This window comes from Pieris napi, chromosome 9 (genome assembly GCF_905475465.1).
Source record: "Pieris napi chromosome 9, ilPieNapi1.2, whole genome shotgun sequence".
NCBI classification, from domain to species: domain Eukaryota; kingdom Metazoa; phylum Arthropoda; class Insecta; order Lepidoptera; family Pieridae; genus Pieris; species Pieris napi.
Genome location: NC_062242.1, coordinates 11,276,193 through 11,295,269, shown reverse-complemented (window position 1 = coordinate 11,295,269; position 19,077 = coordinate 11,276,193). Strand labels below are relative to the sequence as shown.

At 33.7% G+C, this 19,077-nt stretch overlaps 1 protein-coding gene across 2 annotated transcripts in view; it reads right to left on the bottom strand.

Annotated features, from left to right (window-relative positions):
• Positions 1–334: 334 nt before the first annotated feature.
• LOC125052349 (sex peptide receptor) overlaps positions 335–19,077 on the bottom strand; it is a 213,629-nt gene continuing 194,886 nt past the window's right edge. For both annotated transcript variants that reach the window (XM_047653138.1, XM_047653139.1), the window contains 2 exons: positions 9,756–9,894; positions 335–1,320 (listed from right to left, as the gene is read on the bottom strand). In XM_047653138.1, the coding sequence (XP_047509094.1) occupies positions 775–1,320; positions 9,756–9,894 (685 nt within the window). In that variant the 3' untranslated portion in view covers positions 335–774. The remainder of the gene's footprint in view (positions 1,321–9,755; positions 9,895–19,077) is intronic.

The window sequence follows — 19,077 nt, the reverse complement described above, 5'->3', positions numbered from 1 at the left end:
GATCACCTACTTGCCTATTAGATTGAAAAATAATCATGAAACTGATACAGAAATCTGAGGCCCAACCTGAAAAGGTTGTACTGATTTTTTTATGTCAGCGTTTCAACATATAATAATTGTTTCGCTCGAGTCGTAACTTAGGACTTCAACTTATTATATACCTTATGTAAATTGGTGTTGAAATGAGAATAACTTAAATTTGCATGAGGTTCAAGGACACAGTAGTAATAAAAACTGTGTGTAATATCCGCTTTTATTTATGAGATTAATTTTTTTTATACGCATACTTTTACCTATAAGGTTAATTTGAGAAGTAAAATGAAACACGCCAGTATTTTAAATAATATTTATTTAATGTTTTCATACAAAGAAATGTTTACCACCATTTTACGTTACATGAATACAAAAGCATACAGTGACTACACGGAAATAATTTTTATAAATATTTGCAGTGTTTATTCATAATACCTAACTCAGCACATTAACCCTTATAATTAACCGCACAAAACAACACTTCTTAATGTGGGCTCAACATTACGCGTTATTATCAGCCGATCTATAACAAAAATAACATTTAGACATTACTGTAGCGATCGGGTAATTATAAAGCGATGAAGTATTGTTTTGTTATAAATCTTTTTACAAATACCAACATTTAAAACGACACTAAATAATCATCTGATATGTCTAATAGTAATAGACAATATTTACATGTTTCTACAGCTTATACAACAGATTCGAGAAACAGTTACGTCATGTTTGACAATTGACACTTTAGAGTACTGTTTCGTTTGTACACGTTCTAGGACCATTGACAAGAGAATACCGACTCGAACCGCCATTTCGGCTTGTAACAGCGCCTCTTATGAACAATTCCTTAAATGTCTCTCTAAATTGTCGAGACATACCGCAGTAAATGGCGAAATTTATCGGATAAGAAAGAATAATACAGAAATTCGTTACCAATATTAATTTATTTGCTATGTCGTAGTCGAGAATTTCGACTAGGGTACTAGATATAATGTGAAGGATTGTGACCACAGCTACAGGAATTTCAACCAGAAGAAACACAGTTACAACCACGATAAGCATAAGTGTGGTACAGTTGGAGTCGCTGAGTCTTTTGCATTCGTTTTTCCGACTTTCTTTGAATAATTTCTGTCTATTGACTTGAGCTGTTCTCATAGCTCTGAATAGAAGTACGTTTAGGACGACAAGGGACGTACAGGGAATCAAATGGACGAAGAGTACTCGAAAGGTGAAATACGCCGTGAAGTAGCCATCTACAGAAATTTTGTACAGCCAAGGCGCCAGTTTTCCCTGCAAAAAAAATGTTATTAATATCAAGATAGTAACAGATAGTGACTTTTTCAGAACCACTTCTTTAGTCATAGTTTAAGGGCTGAACGGTCCAATTTAGGTTCTGTCCGGAGGTCAAATTGAATAAACGAAATCTCATTACTGCTGAGATCTCGTGGATAAACTGGGTAGTTTATTGGACGTCATGGTATGAATAAGTGATGCATTTTAGTTGTAGGTTGTAGTGGTAGGCCCTCAGGTAGTCGTGAAAAGATTTAGCAGATTTCTGATATTTTTTACAATTTACATGTTTCTTAGTTCGTGTAATGGTAATGTAATGTTCCCAATCCACATGAAGTACCTTCCCTTCCCGAAATAATACGATGATTCGTAATTAACGGGCGTAATATTTAAGATATTCCACATCTCATCTGATTAAATTTGTTCTAACCTCAAAAAGCCTCTCGTAAAGCCTTGGTAAATGCGTAAAAAATAAATAATACTATCATAAAGTCTGCTTAGTATTTACCACAATATAAGTTTACCGGCTTGGTAACCAGAATAATTTCCTTAATAGAATTAAAGTACAGTTTATTACTTGCGTTGAATATCCTGAGGGTATTGTGAGCGTATTATGCACTAATGCGAGACAGCATAATTAATTTTACTTAGAGGTGATAAATTTCAGTGTCGCGTTGTACACAGTAATAAATTCTAAGATTAATTTTTGTCCATTTTACTTGTTTACCAATGATTTAGTTAAATGTAGAAGAATAGATGAAATCTTAATAAATACGTCGTTATTGATCATAAGATCAATTTATTAAATATAAATTTGCTGTTAAAGTAGCGAAAATATTAATAGTATAGTAGAATTCATTCAATGTTTTGTTGTTGCTTAAATTGTGAGTCACAACTTAAAATGCATTTATTCATATATATAAATTACTTATGTAGATAAATATTAAAAAAACACGGAAGATTCTAAACTTACTACCAATTTTCAAATCATGGTCGTAGAGCCAGCGCGAAGAACTGGCAAGAAACACTCCACCAGTCTTTTTAATTTTTGGTTTACAAGCAAAATTTAATAAACTACGACGTAAATTTTATGGCGACACAAACAGTTTATTTATTTCGTAATCCTACAGCTAAAATAAAATATATATAACAAAAAGTAATTACACTAAACTTTAGTCGGAATACATATATACAAAAAGGTTCAAACATTTACGAGGGAAAAATTCAATAAAAAATGGTAAATACATTTAACAAAGTAATACCTAATTTGGCTGTCTTGTGTAATGGTGTGAAAATAAGTAGGCATGTACGTGATGGTGTGTATGTAGGGTGTGATCATGATGCAGGGTATTTAGCTCTATGAATATTTTTAATACTAATTTTAAGCATATTCTGCGGTACCTTAAAAGGTCCAGGCTTATACAGGGTGGCCAAAAAGTCGTGGATCAAACGCTAATAGGGGACAGATCAGCTGTAAAAAAAATTTCTACGGGAGGTCTCTAAGCTCCACCCCTGCAGAGTTATAATTTATTTTGCGTTTTTATAAGAAAAATTGACTTTTTTACTAATTCTTATTAAAATTCGAAAAAATCTACATGCTGTATCATTTTCATAATATCCACTAGATTGGTACTGATGAGTTCTTGCGTAAGACATACTATTTATAGTTGTTTATTGAGTGTATTGAAGATAATATTAAGTTATACGATATACAATTTTTTTCTAATCATAACTTTTTGTTTACTTCGGACCCCCCTGTGAAAAAAAATTACTCTACCGAAAAGTGACCATGTATTACAAGTTTTGGCGCATTTAATAGGGATTCTGAAAAGGTATTACTCATGGCTATGAGTCGCTCTAATATCTTCTTTTCGTAGAAATTTTTTTTGCAGCTGATGACCTCACCTATTTGCGTTTGATCCACGACTTTTTGACCACCCTGTTTAGTAGTAGTTTTATATGCGCAATACAAGACTGAGTTACATTAAAAAAACTTTAAATATCAAAGGTTAGATGAATATTTTATATAATTCAACTACAAACGTAACCTTATTTAGTAGCTTTCATCCTGTTTTAATATTACTTAATTATAATTTGTTATTTACTAACAAAATAAAACAGTAAAAAGAAAACTATTAGAATGTGTAGTATTAATCCTACAAAGCTAAATTTCTGCTCCATTTGTACAAGATAAGTTTAGATCGGGCATGTGAACAGCAAAGCTTTAGAAATTTATACGTTTATGCCTGCAGCTAGCAAAGTAGAGTAAAAGATCTGTGTAAGATGATATTCCTTTATTTTAACACTCGACTGGAGTCTGTTCCAAGGCCTAAGTGTATAGTTATATTTGCCTAACAAAGTACTCAATGAAATTCGATTCGATGTTCGTGTTTTTTAGGTTAAAATATGTAAAAGCTACCTACGTCTTTGAGATAAGATTGTAATTAAATAGCCGATCACACAAGACAGTTTTGGGCCTCAGTAATAGGTATGTATCTACTTTCTTGGTCGTTTTTTCGGTCTAAGTCCTTAATAAGTTGTCTTCTGATCACTGAATGAGCGAGTCTGAAATCAAAAGAAATCACAAAGGAAATCCAATCATTCGAACGCACGCTCTCATAGTTTTTCCCAGCCACTAGAGTAACTGTCTATTTCATCATTTAATTTATTTTTTAACCAATAATAATATTTTTTTTATTTTATATGGTTTATTTTCAAATAATTTCATAACACGATGTATATAACTAACTTACTCTAAATTTCCTCGCTAAGTGAATGTAATTCTTTGAGAAATGAAGTATCTTTGAACCGAACCAATAGATGGCGTTGTGCCTGTCTAAAACACCAAAACATAACGACATCCTAGAAATATGTAGTGTTTAGGTTTTTTTTTAATTGTGAAGTTATTAATGTATTGTCCCTCTCTTTAGAATATAATAAAATAGTTTGTATAGTGTGTGGTGTGTTATTCCGTTGCTTTTTGTGCAGTAACGCTATCACAATATTTAATAGGTATGAGTGAAACTATATTTAGTTTTTCACACTTGACATAAATTTAAAGAATATTATATAGTTATACATATAAACATGGGCCTTACTAAGCGATCTTTTTAAATAAGTGTGAAGAAATTCAAGAGTGCGAAAATTAGGTTTTGTAATATCTTGTTCAGATTTCCTTTACTATATCCACGTTTATACTTGGCGTATGCTTGTGATATACAGTCCTTATCGTATTGTATATCGCTTATGAATTTTGCAGGAACTTGACAAGTAATGGGACTTGCTATGCATATCGCCTCTTACCTAGGCTTCCTTAGCAGCTTACAACATATATTGAGATGCACGTAAAATTTTATTTATGACCTTTGATCTGACATTTTCTGGATATAATTTTGTTTGTTGTGTTAGGTCAGCGTTCTGTGCCATCAAAACATAAACAATTGTTTCACCGATAAAGAAACTCAAGTACGTTTTTTGCTACTCGTAGTAACTATTAAATCAGGAGAAATAACCTTTCATACTAATGCTGTAAAGAACATCGTACAAACTGAAAACTTCGTCAATGTGTAAAACTTTGGTAGAAGCAAAGATTTATGAGAAAATTTTAATAAAATTCCACGCTTTGTTTACGTAACTTATTTTTAAGTACTGTAAATTTTCTGTTTCAAGAATGAAACAATTTCAATAGTAAATAATTGTTCGATTATTTATTGCACACGACAATTTCATAACAAATGTGTAAACTATATTCATTATGTCCTAAGGACAAAGTATATTGATATTTCAATGATTGAGAACTAACAGTTAATGTAAAATTAGAAGCATTTAATAAATATTTCTTTTTTGACGTTAACATTGTGTTAAGTACCTATATGAATAAATGATTTTGCCTTTTTTCTATTTTGCAATCAGAGAATTACTACACTAAAGAAATAGCCCGCATTTCTTCACCAATAAATAGCTTTCAGGAGCTTTGTCGAGAATGTTGATAGGCGGTATCATTCGCAGCGGCGAAAGCTTTGTTTCGAAAAAAGCTTTTTCCAAAACTGTAATATTAAAAAACGATAAAGTTATAGCAACGATTCGAGACTTTTACATATATTTTTGTTACTTACTCGCGTTTTTTTTGAGCTACCATGTGCGTTTAATTCAATGTCAACCATCTAGTTGCAGTAGCAACATGAAGTTTAATACATTTGTTGGTATTCTTAGATAGATATAATTATAAGAGAATACCAATTCTGATCCAGGATTTCATCATTCGAGGTGACAGTAACTGTTAGGAGTCTTGCAGATATAATTGTCACTGCGCTGTTTGTTTAACTTTGTTTTTATATTTTGCAATTTAAATTCCTTTTTACCTTTGTGTCTAATGTATTCGTAATATAAAGTGGATCTTTGATCAAACAACTTATTATATCACTATGAACTGTATTTGCTGCGCATACGATTGCGCCATAAAGCCAGATCATGAGCGCACTTAACACTCGCTCGTATGGTGAGAGCATTGTGAGGAAACCGGCTTGCCTTAGATTCAACTAGTTGACGAGTAGCCCACAGAAGGCTGATCAACCTAATCACGTACTAGAAAAAACAAATGATCACAGAAATCTGTGGCCCAGACTTAAAGTTGTAGCCCCACTGTTTCATTATGTTTACGTTTTTATGACTAACTAGCAAACACGGCGAACTCCGTTTCGCCACCAGATGGCTTCGTTTTATGTAACATTTTGTTTGGTGATCCCACTTTTCTGTTGAAAATTTTCCTGAATTTGCTATAAACCTCACGGAGCCCGAGACCTTTCCAACGAATGCAAAACCGTGGAAATCGGTTCGTGCGTTCTGGAGTTATAGCGTCAGGAAGGAAAACCCGACTTATTTTTATATAGTAGATTAACTAAATATATAATCTTACATTGTTTTAAAACCACCCGGTATTGGTTTAATTTCCAAATAATATTATTGAATTTGTTATTTTTAGCAATAACCAGACAATATAATAAAAGCGAAACAATGGTAAGTTTCCGTTTATTGCTCAACCGGAATGGTAGATCGTGTCACTTTAATTATAGAAAGGGGGCAAAGGGACAGGAGGTTCATCTGGTATTAAGAGATACCGCCGCCGATGGACGCTCTCTCTCGCCAGAGAGCTCGCGAGTGCGTTGCCGGCCTTTGAAGAAAGTCGAATTACGCTTATCTGTCATTGGCCTAGAGATATCCTATAGTAATAAAGTAAAGGCACCATCATTTCATCTTTCGTAACACAATTTCACCCCTAGGCGCAAACATTGCAAGCTTGATCCAATAAGTATTAATATCCATAAAGTCGTATATCAGTATTATTGCTATCATAAATACGTTATTGCTAAAACAATTAAAATTTAATGCCAGCGGATGCTGTAAAGTTCTCCAACTAAATATCAATGTGTCATCGCAACTTAGTTCGGAGTTTAGACTAGAGATTATATATTAAAAATATATGTACGATGCTCTCGGGAAAACTTTGATGTTGTTCAAAAATTCTGTAATAATTCTGATTTTAAATATGCTATTTGTAACCGCAGGGGTTCCTTGTAACCGTCATGGCGTGTAAGCTTTGATTTTCGGTTAAATAAAAAAGTTATTTAAATTAAAAGCGGTTGTTCCTATTTCACCATGCCTCGTGCTGGTAGAGGACAAATCTTTGTTTTTAATTTATTTTATTATAATTAAATTACTATTAATTACTTAAGATGTCATGTGGAACATGGTGTAATGGTTGCGGCTCCGTACAAACATTGTGTAAAACAAAAAACTTCGAGATTAAATAGAGTGGCGGAAAGTTTATTGCTAGTTCTTCTGTTCTGTTCTATACGACCTTGATTTGAGAACTGGCAGTAAATGTAAAATTAGAAGGATTTAATGAATATTTCTTTTTTGACGTTCATAAGTGTACATTGTGTTACCCATATAAATAAATGATTTTTGATTATGATTTTGATTTTGATTTTGATTTTGATTTTGATTTTGATTGTGATTGTGATTGTGATTGTGATTGTGATTGTGATTGTGATTGTGATTTTTGATTTTTGTTCTATTTGCTTTAAAATGACGATGATGTCTTCATCAAACTTCATTATATTAATATCGATTTTGATAGTTATGGCAATTACAAAAGTGCATTATGCTATGTAAAGCTATATATTTTGTGCATTATTATTTGTATGTAGCGGTGTACATTGTGAAGACTTTTTTAAGACGGCCTTGAGATAATATAATAATAAAGTCAAAAATATAGAGAATCAATCTTCCTTCAAAACGAAGTATTTTCAAATGTTTATAATTAACCTGTAAAAAAAAATGCTACTGAAAAATCATAGATGTGTGCTTTACTATGACGATTGAATGCTTATTAAATAACTCGTTTATTTTTAATCAACGACTCTGAGTAAAAAAGTATCATTTTTAAGCAATTGTCTTAGAAAAACGTCTCGCTTATTTACTGTTAGTACGTCACACTGAAAGAATAATCAGTATAAATGTCTTGGTAGAGGAAAAAGTAATTTATAACTTTGTTTTGTACCTGCTTCCTAATAGCGTGTATTTGCAACCCTTGTTTCATATGACTTACGTCCCAAGTTAATGGTGCGTAAATTATAAATAGGGTTTAAAAACTACTTTCCATAAGGAAAATGCATATATAAAAATTCGCCGGAAAACGATGCTACTTTGCGATATAAATTTAAATTTGGAATATAAAGTTGTATACCGGATTGAAGTAATGTATTATTATAAACTTATAATTATTTTACATAATTAAAAATTTTCCGACGTTTCGCGTGCTTTACAGCGTGCGTGGTCACGGTGACTGAAGACAAAAGGTGTTGAATGTCAAAATCATCGCAGCTGTAGAAAAAGTTGTATTATCTGTATTTATTTCCCCGGAGTTGATATCGACTAAAAGATTGAGGGTTTTGGTAGAGATGCCTCAATTAAATCCGGTAAAAAGTTATGATAATAAAAGACAATACTAAACGTGAACAAACTCAAATTTTTATGATTGCATTTTTCTATTCAGTTTTCGATAGAGCGTAAGAATAAATTGTTACTGAAGAATTTTGTAATGGTTTTGACGAAATAATTATAAAACTGATTCTAATTATAGCTTCTATTGCTTGTATTTTTATAGAGCTTTTTTGTCATTAGTATTAAGTTTAATTACTTTCTTAGAATAAATAAAAAGTGTACGTTAACTATTGCACAGCGCAGTGAAATTTATGGCTTCCAAGTGTAAAATTAATTATTCCGAGTCTCTTTAGTGTTACAATGGCCAGAGGACACAAATGCTTTGTAGTTTCATTTTATTTGTCAAAAGATAGTAATTTATGTTCTGCTTTTTGTAATAATACAGATGGATTTTATTTAGAATACAGAAAGGGGATGATAATAAAATAAATTCGATGTTATTTACTCTTTGTCTACTAGTACTTTTGTTCTATGGAGCTAATGTTGGAGTTAATCAGCGTTAACACTGGTTAGATAAACCTTGTAGCTCGCACTGTTCTTGAAAGTGGGCGAATGAAATAGAAATTAGTGTCTTATTTTTAAAAGTTCAGATGTCTCAGATATTCAACATTTTTCATCATTGACAGATCAAAGGTCTGCAACGCTCTTGCGAGCCTCCTGGCAACGTGAGTGTCCATGGGCGGCGGAATCATTTAATATCAGATGAGCCCGTTTTCCTCCTGTTGCATAAAAAAAAGAAATACTGAATAAGGTATTCTAAGGTATAACTACTTATGGTGTAACATATTTTTTTATCATATACTTATACGTCTTCCCTAACACGGAAGAGATTCATTCATCATTAATTTATTATAGACATTCTTTCTTCTTCTGGTGGCACTTTATTGCTAAAGGTTGGCTGATAATAACGAATGAATTGACTGGTATCTTGCGCTAGTCTAAAAAGCCTCTCGGCGGATATGAGCCTCTCCATTCCCGTATGTTCCACAACCACAACTTCTTCCTTCTATCAGTCTTTTGCCATGATTTTGCCCATCATTGTAAGCTGGACAAGTCGTATCGACGATGAAGCAAAACGTGTCCGAGATATGCGACTTAGACGTATTTTAACATTCTGCATAAACTTTCGTGTCGTCCCGATTCGTTGAAGGACTCTTCCAGTCATCACTCTCTGGATCCAGCTGATATGAAACATGTGAAGCAATTCCATGGAATGCCGAACCATCTGGTGTCGCTGGCTGCAAAACTGTTTAATTTTTATTTCTTACTTGACATTGCTGAACTATCCGTTCGCAGAGAGAGTAGATTCTCCAGGTATAGTCTGTGTTCAGGGTGTGTTTACATTAAATGCAGCTTTTGTCAGAACCACTTTTGTTTTCTGTTTTTTCATATTTTTATGTATATAACAGCATTTTAATAAAATAACTTACTCTGCAAACTTCCTCTCTATGCCCTCTCCAGACAGTGAAGTGGGGAACGTACTCCTTCTCGAAGAAGCGAGGGAACTGGTGAAGAAAAGCTGCCACACCGATGTATATGAGGCATTTCTTCACACGTGGCATTGTGCACCTGTAACAAACAGCACATAGAGTTTCACTACCTTCGATTGATAGGTTTTTGCCACATTCAGATTTATAATCTAAATGCTGGTGATTATCAAATGTTTATCGAAACAGACAAAATTTGGTTGTGAAACTCCAAACACATACGACCACAGATACATATGGTACTCAACGGCATGTGTCAGGCTGGAAGGCATATAATCTTCTTTTTTTAATAGGAGCAAACGGGTAGGAGGCTCACCTCATGTTAAGTGATACATAAAATTGCCAGAGGGCTCGCGAGTGCATTACGTCCATTTAAGAATTGGTATGCATTGAATGACCCTAAGCCGGATTGGTTCGGAAATACTTCAGTGGGCAGCAGCTTCCACATAGTGGTTGGTAGTGCGCGGCACAAACTGCCTTAAACAACGCTCAGTTAGACATCGAGGTGAATTTGTGTTCTGCCTTGACGTCCGATGATGAAACTCAACTGCAACTACTACTTGCCTATTAGAAAAAACAAATGAGCACAAAACAAGACCAGGCTAAGACCATGGGTTTAGTCCACTGTTTTTTTAACTAGATGCCTATAAATTTACATTTACTGCCAGTTTCCAAACAATGGGCGTACAAGGCATGAGTCTATAAACGCTCTTCAACTTTTCCTAATAGCTAAATTTTACGTGATTGTAAAGTATTTAACATAAACATTAAACCTTACTGGCCGTAAAGGCACATTATTCTGAATTTGCATCTGATTTGACATTCTAATAGGTATATTAATTAATAACCGTAGTTAACTAAGCATAAAAATTTGTAGTCTTTGTTTGCCAAAAGTTAAATTATCAAACCGGATAAATGTATTGTTCCAAAGTTGAGAATAGCAGAGAAAGGTTAAGTATCGAAATCTTAAATCCAATCGGGATCAAAGCAAAACAAGCATCCATTAAAGTGCCATCGCCAAAACACTTAGCTTGAGTTATTAAAAGTGCGTTAAACTTTCCTCTTTGTACGGGAATTACTTGAGATTCACCGACAGTTCGGCAAATTGGGTCGAATATTTATTATATATTTTTTGTTACACTGTATTATGTGAGGTATACAGACCAGGGCTGTATTTGCTAAGATTTGGTAAGAACGTTGTTGTTAGACAGATTATGCGCGAAGAGGGATCATGGATGTCCGATAAATACTTTGCTTGTTTCTACTAAAAGAACAGAAAATATGGCCAAGTTACAACCTTCAACCTTAAAAGATATGTTTTAATTTTCTATGTCTCAACTTTTAATTATTATTACTATGTATGTAAAGAATACTGTACACATCGACTATGTATTTGCGTGTTGTTCCCATGAGAATGTAAGTGTGTGCTCCTATTTCACCATGCTTCCTGCCGATAGAGGAAAAATCTTTGTTTTTAATTAATTTTATTATTATTTATTACTAAAGATGTCATGTGGAATATGGTGTAATGGTTGCATTACAAACGTTGTGTAAAACAAAAAACTTGTCGATTAAAAAGAGTGGCGGAGAGTTTATTGCTAGTTCTTCTCTTCCGTTTTACGCCCTTGATTTGAGAATTGGCAGTAAATGTAAAATTAGAAGCATTTAATGTATATTTCTTTTTTGACGTTCATAAGTGTACATTGTGTTACCTATATAAATAAATGATTTTTGACTTTGACATGATTTAAAAAAAAGTAATCTTGTAAGATTTTACCTGTATTGACATAGATTATAAATTTAATTCATTAGTTTAGGTGCCATTAATAATTTTCGCAGCGCTTGCGGTATTACGGTAAATGTATTTGAATATTTATATTATTGTAAGTTTCGTAGAAATCTCCTTAAGGCGAAATATATTAATTTCCTAAAGGTGAAATTATTACAGATGAAATACAATTTCGTTTAAATATTTTAAGTAAAGACAAAGTATAGTACCTACCTATAATCATTGTTTACTAAATTGTATTAAATCAATAGTGTTAGTTTCTGAGCGTATGTATCTACCCACAGAATATGTATGGAAATGTATGAAACCCATTATTATTGTTTAGCAAAGGAGGTAGTCTATGATAGATTCCTATTATGGACATCAGTTGTTGGCATAAAATTAGCATAAGAATCAGGTGAGGTAAGCCCAAAGTGACTAACGGTCGTAAAGCGATATCGTTGTAAACAGAACGTAAAAGATTCGTCCATTTTATTGGTCTCGTAAACGATGTTGCCACAACCCATACATAGTCTATGGTCTGTTAATTACAGAGGTAAATAAAAACTTTAAATCACTCATAATTAAAAAATATAAAGTAATCGCTTGGCCTATAATTAGGTTTATATTTGGCAATATGATTGGCAATTATTTGGGAATTTTCCACGAAAAAAAAATTATTGAGTTTGAAAGTTAAACGCTTTGGTATAGTAACATTTTTAATTCAACATTTTTAACTTGTGCAGTAATGGTTAAGGTCTATTAATATGTAAAAAAGGGGTCTATTGGGCGATAGACACAAATTTGTTGTTTATGCCAGTCATTTCCAGTATTGTTTTTTTATAGAACAGACATACCAAGCCACTTACAAAAATCGTTTCTTATTTTTAAATTAAACAAAGGAATCCGCGTGTATTTCCTTTTTTATTATAAACCAAAGCCAAGGGGAAAGAAGCTTACATGATGTTAAGTGATACCGCCCATGGACACACACACTGCTAAAAGACTCGCAAGTGCGATGCCAACCTGTTTTTTTATGGATTGTACTTCTCAATAACTCTTCATTACTAAACACAAATAAATCGTTAAGAGCCAATACAATATAAGTTAATTTTTGAAGTGAAAATTCTTTAGTGAACATTTTTACGGATGAAACGCCATCATAATAATAGTAGCGTAACGAAGATGTGCAGCGTTTTTGTCGAAGAAAAGGGAGAGTGCGATTGAGAAACGGCGGACGTAGCATGAAGCAATTAGCCATGGAGCGAGAGTAGGGTGCAAGCTAGTGAGAAAGATCGAGAGAGAGAGAGAGTGAGATAGAGCGAACGTCGCATCCCGCAACGTGCTATGGAGCGAGAAGTGGTAGAGGGCTATAGTGAGAAAGATTAAGAGAGAGAGAGTAAGGGAGATCGAGAAAAAATACACGCTCTTGGTTGATGTATTCGTTTAGTTACATATTAGAACTTTAGATGGCAATTCTGTCGCATAACGTCTTGTGCAGTAAACGCAGATTTTTTATTCATTTATATTATCACTAGCACGTATACAGAGTGTAAACAGTGAGAATATAGATATAAAAATCTTTAAGGGCCTTAGTAATATTTAATTTACAAAGAAGTTTCACTTCTGACATGTGTACTTTGTACCCACGCATTTTTTTATTGAAATATGCCTATACTTTATTTTTACTAACAAACAATTAGTAAGTACACTGTGGCAACATTCTATCTACAATCGGGGCTTTTTGGTCGAGTTTTATTTCGCGTATAAATTAGGTGATGTTGCTTTGATGGCTTTAGATTTGTTTTTCAACTAGAATAGTTTTCTTTGTGGATTTTATCTTTGGATAAACTGATAAAATTAGTTAGACTATTTGCGGTCTACGTTTAACTATGTACTTTCATAATATTGTTTGTTGAACAAAAATCAGTCTACGTTAATTAAACAATTAATCAAGACAATGATAATTTATTTATGTGCATGTAAAAAAATAATAATATTTCTTTTAGATTGTCATGTAATAGATAATATCTGTCATGTGTCAAAAGGTTTTATTCAATTGTAATATTGAGAGTTTGTTAGTCTGTGGAAAAAGACGCGAGTTTTGGCTTTTCATTTTAATTTTTACAAGAAGAATTTATGTTAGAACATTTTCGGATTTTTAATTAGGAATTACATTAAAATAATTATTTTGAAGAACTTCTATGAAATAACAAACTTCAAATGTTCATTCTATAATTATTTCAGGTAAAAACTTTGGGTTGGGGTTGATATCCATGCGTTGGAATTTGATGATACTGATTATGCAGGAGTCTCGGGGACCCTTGATTGGAACACCTCCAAGTGATTTTAGCTTTAGGATAAGCGTCAAAGTATTTTAAAAAAAATTTTTTAACTTTTGTCAATTGTATTGAAATTATAAACAATCCGCCATTATCTAACTACTTTTCTATTGGTTATAAGAGATGTGACATTCTCGATTTCTATTGGTTATGAGTGATGTGTCATTGTCGTTTTCTATTGGTTATAAGTGATGTGACATTTTCGGTAAATTAATTGGATCGATTATTTTCTCATTTGTTATTTTTAAAGTTGAACCTAATCGAATCGATTATTTCCTCATTTGTTAATTTTATAGTTGAACCTAATTTAAGCATTACTTGTCAAATGTACATACATTACATTAACTTCATGTTTTAATTAATGTATGGTTCCGAAAATTATTAAATTATTCAAATAGTACCCAAAACCGAATCAGAGCACCCCACTATCCACGTGGTCTTGTCTGTCTTACCCCTAGAGTGTATATAAATAATCGGAGGCGCGGAGGAAGAGCAGCCCCCACCCGCTGTAACAAAGCACAGGCATTATGAAAGCTGTAGCGGCTGAGGCTGGTCGCCAGAGGCGACCAAAAAGCCGAGGTTGCGGAGGCTTGAATAAAATGCCTGTGCTTTGGTACGCAAGGGTGGAGGGGCTGCATTTCCCGTAGCGCCGGAGCTGTCCACAAAAGCAAATATTATTTAGATTGGTTAGGTTAGAGTTAGTATATGAATATTTGGTCGCCGAAGGCGACCAGGACGCCGAGAAGTCGAGGCTTGAATAAACAATTACTATTTAGATCGGAGCTGTCCACAAAAACAAATATTATTTAGATTGGTTAGGTTAGAGTTAGTATATGAATATTTGGTCGCCGAAGGCGACCAGGACGCTGAGAAGCCGAGGCTTGAATAAACAATTACTATTTAGATCGGAGCTGTCCACAAAAATAAATATTATTTAGATTGGTTAGGTTATATAAATATTAATATACTAACCGTATATTAATATTTTTTTTAAATAACTGTTAAATTATTCAAATAGTACCCAAAACCGAATCAGAGCACCCCACTATCCACGTGGTCTTGTCTGTCTTACCCCTAGAGTGTATATAAATAATCGGAGGCGCGGAGGAAGAGCAGCCCCCACCCGCTGTAACAAAGCACAGGCATTATGAAAGCTGTAGCGGCTGAGGCTGGTCGCCAGAGGCGACCAAAAAGCCGAGGTTGCGGAGGCTTGAATAAAATGCCTGTGCTTTGGTACGCAAGGGTGGAGGGGCTGCATTTCCCGTAGCGCCGGAGCTGTCCACAAAAACAAATATTATTTAGATTGGTTAGGTTAGAGTTAGTATATGAATATTTGGTCGCCGAAGGCGACCAGGACGCCGAGAAGTCGAGGCTTGAATAAACAATTACTATTTAGATCGGAGCTGTCCACAAAAACAAATATTATTTAGATTGGTTAGGTTAGAGTTAGTATATGAATATTTGGTCGCCGAAGGCGACCAGGACGCTGAGAAGCCGAGGCTTGAATAAACAATTACTATTTAGATCGGAGCTGTCCACAAAAATAAATATTATTTAGATTGGTTAGGTTATATAAATATTAATATACTAACCGTATATTAATATTTTTTTTAAATAACTGTTCAACTGAAACTCAAAATCGAAAACAAAATCGGATTTAAAATCGGATTAAAATCGAATACTAAAATAATCGATTTTTTCACTTTCACAGAATAGATTATTTTTCACATCTCTATTCTCTACTATTCATTGTTTAAAGTATAAACGCAATCGGCCATTTCGAATTTGGATTTTGCCAGAACAGTGTGTGTTCACAGTGATCAAGTGCAAATTATAAGTTAAAAAGCCGTTACTTTTTAGGTTTTTTATTTTTGCGTGAATGTGCGTTATTTTATTAGCATTTTTTTAAAACTTGGCTTTATATACTGTCTGTAATATATGTCTAGTACAGACACTGATTTCTTGCGATCATTTTCAGATTAAGTACTGTAAAAAAAAAAAAAAAAATTTTTTTTTTTTTTTGGTTTCCTAAGCCCAAAATTTGTGGGGGGTGATTACTACACCCCTCCCCCCCCCTCCCCCTCCCCCCGCACCCCAAATTTAGGTACTTCTCTCTCACATCTTTACCAAAACTTTTATTAAAAGGTCATTTAAAGGGCACCTTTTCACCCAGAGGTTACACGAGTTACTTTAGATTTTATGTATTTAGTATCTTCAATGATTATAATATAAAATTAAATCCTCCACTTGAATTATGGAAGTTGTGGAATAATTTACAACCTGAACTAAAGCTCAACGTACAGCTTGCAATATCGGTGCAAAGCTCCAGAAAGCCGCTAGTGTTGGACTAAACCAATCGAGTTATGAGCACACAGCCATAAACAATATTAAATAGATTGCAATATCTATCTATGTACATCCATAAGGTATGGTAGGGTTGACAGTTTTTGTTTAAATATTCAACTTATTAGTTTTATTTAAAAAAGTTCTTAAGCGCGTACATAAATACACGCACCCTTTTTATTTTTTTTAAACGATTATTCTAAGTCGCTTAGTCTGTCTGTTTATGTAATCCGATCCTTATCCATAAAGCCAAACGCTGAAAATTATATATGTCGAAGCAATAACATTACTGTCAACTGCAATCACAGAGCTCATAAATTAACCATGACAGCTGACAGTGACGCCATTGCTTCGACATAAATGACTTTTATTAATAATATTTTTATTATATTTTTGCTCTCACTCAAACCTCACATGTAAAATGAGGACAACACTTATGAAAATTCTACAAAAAGGATGTATGTGAAAATGACACAAGAACTTAAGAATGCGCATACCAGCATGTAAATAATGACTATGGAATCACTATTACTATGCACTATCAAGGGTTCTTAAATAATATATGTATTTATATTGGCAACTTATTTCAAACTGATGAGACTTTAATAATGACAAATCAGCTGACAGCGATGATATTGCATCAACATATATAATTTTTGCCTAGAGCTTAATGTATACGGCTTATTTATTAATTAATCGCATATCCCTACAGCAACAAAAAAAAAACAATTATACTAAACATACAGCCAATGATTGAATACACAATATAAACAAAAAGGTTCTAATATGTACCAAAGGAAAAAATCAATTAAAAGTATTAAATATGTAATACCTAATTCGGATACTGTGTGATGGTGTGAAAGTGAGGGTGCGTACGTATGGATGTGTATGTGGGGTGTGCTCATGCAGGCGATTAATTATTACGATGGCTTGTGCTGGTACTCTGTAATAGCGTTCCAACGTTTTTGTATTAACCTCCGATGTAGTTCTCTTAATATCCGTAGTGCTGCCTTGCGATTCTGTAACTCACTTTTCGAACTCTCACAGCGGTTTTTGCAGCGGCGGTCGCGCTCAAATAAGTCGTGAAGCAATCATTTAACGATTTGGCATTCTGATAAGGAGGGACCTTGTAGTTTATTGTTTATCAGAATGCCAAATCGTACCAAGCCTTGTTTCGCAATACAAAAACTTAGTATTGATGTAGTATGGCAATAGTAATGTGGAAGCGTACCGGCGCTAAGTTGACTGTTATATCGGGTTGGATCGCACTAGTCATTTATTTAAAATTTATTACTGCAAAACACGGAGATCTCTGCCTCATTATGGATAATATCGGACTCATCATTTCTACATTACAGGACAGTTTCCTTGAACGAAGAAAAATAATCAACAAAATTTATATCTTTAGGTTTCTTTAGGTCTCGAAACGATGATTGAAAAATATTAAAACATAACGATTTCACAAACATGTGCCATAAATTTTGTGGAAACGCGGCCGAAATAAATGTCACACAAAATCTAATGTTTAAAGAACTTTATTTCTCATTACAAAAATGTTACTTTTTTACATGATAAACTTAATATATTCTAGAAACACGTCGCCATCAGACAGCCGTCCTAATGTTAGTCTACTACGCTCATTCTTATTATGCATTCTTTAATGCCCTTTTATATTGATACACGCTAATATAACGAATATTATGACGGTAATTTATGTAATAATTCATACGTACAACCTCATACTGAATAGTTAGCTTCAAATAATTTGTAAGCGGCTTCGGCAAAATAAGCAAACTCGCTCGACGACTTGTAGAAATATTCAAGTGACAGCCCTACGTGTAAGAGCTTACTATCCTATACAGCGACCAATATCCGTTAATAGTTGAAATCAATACAATATTCAACACAGGTATTATAGCTATGCTATATTATATAGGGGATTACAGATGCGCCAAGTATACGGCAATGGTGATATCGATTTTTTATATACTGTAATAGTTAATCGATGATTCAACAGGGTCAACTAAAGCTTATAAACGATTTCACAAACATGTGCTCAGATAACCTTCGCTAACGAAAGTGTTCAGAGGAGTTATTTTCATCAGGTGATTTCAGCAGCTGAGTTTCATCATCGTTGAGGCAGAATACGAAATTCCACCCGTATCACCTCGACGTCCGTTGTACAACTAGCGTTTTTTAAAGCAGTTTTTGCGGTGCACCACCAGTATGTATAACTAGCTACCTACTGAACCAATTCGACTTAGGGTCATTGAAGAAAAGAGCGTACCAATTCTTAAAAGGCCGGCTATGCACTTGCAAATTTGACATGAGAGTGTCCATAGGCGGCGGTATCACATAACAGGTGAGCCTCCTGCCCGTTTTCCTTCTATTCGATAAAAAAAAACAAAAGCCGGGAAGCCAGGAGACAAAGGAATGTTGACAGATCCGGATCTGTCAAAATGCGAACAAGACCTGGCTGTATGGACTAAAGTCCTTTGCCTTTCACATTATGGATAAATTAATAGCATCATCATCGTGCGCACAACGGACCAATTACGAGTCTAATTGCGGAGAAAGGAGTCCTACTACCCTAGCATCATCATCTGTCAAAATGTCTTTACGCTGTAATGAAAAGTCTGTACTTTAGTTAGTTAAGTACAGGTGGTTCAGGGTTTGTCTATTGCACGGATTGAAACTACACACCGAATTTTTCATAATAACACAATGACAAATAATAATCGTAAGTAACTTACGATAACGATTTTAGAAGGAAATTCTTAATATCAAATAAAATGTTTGATACTGCTGGAGA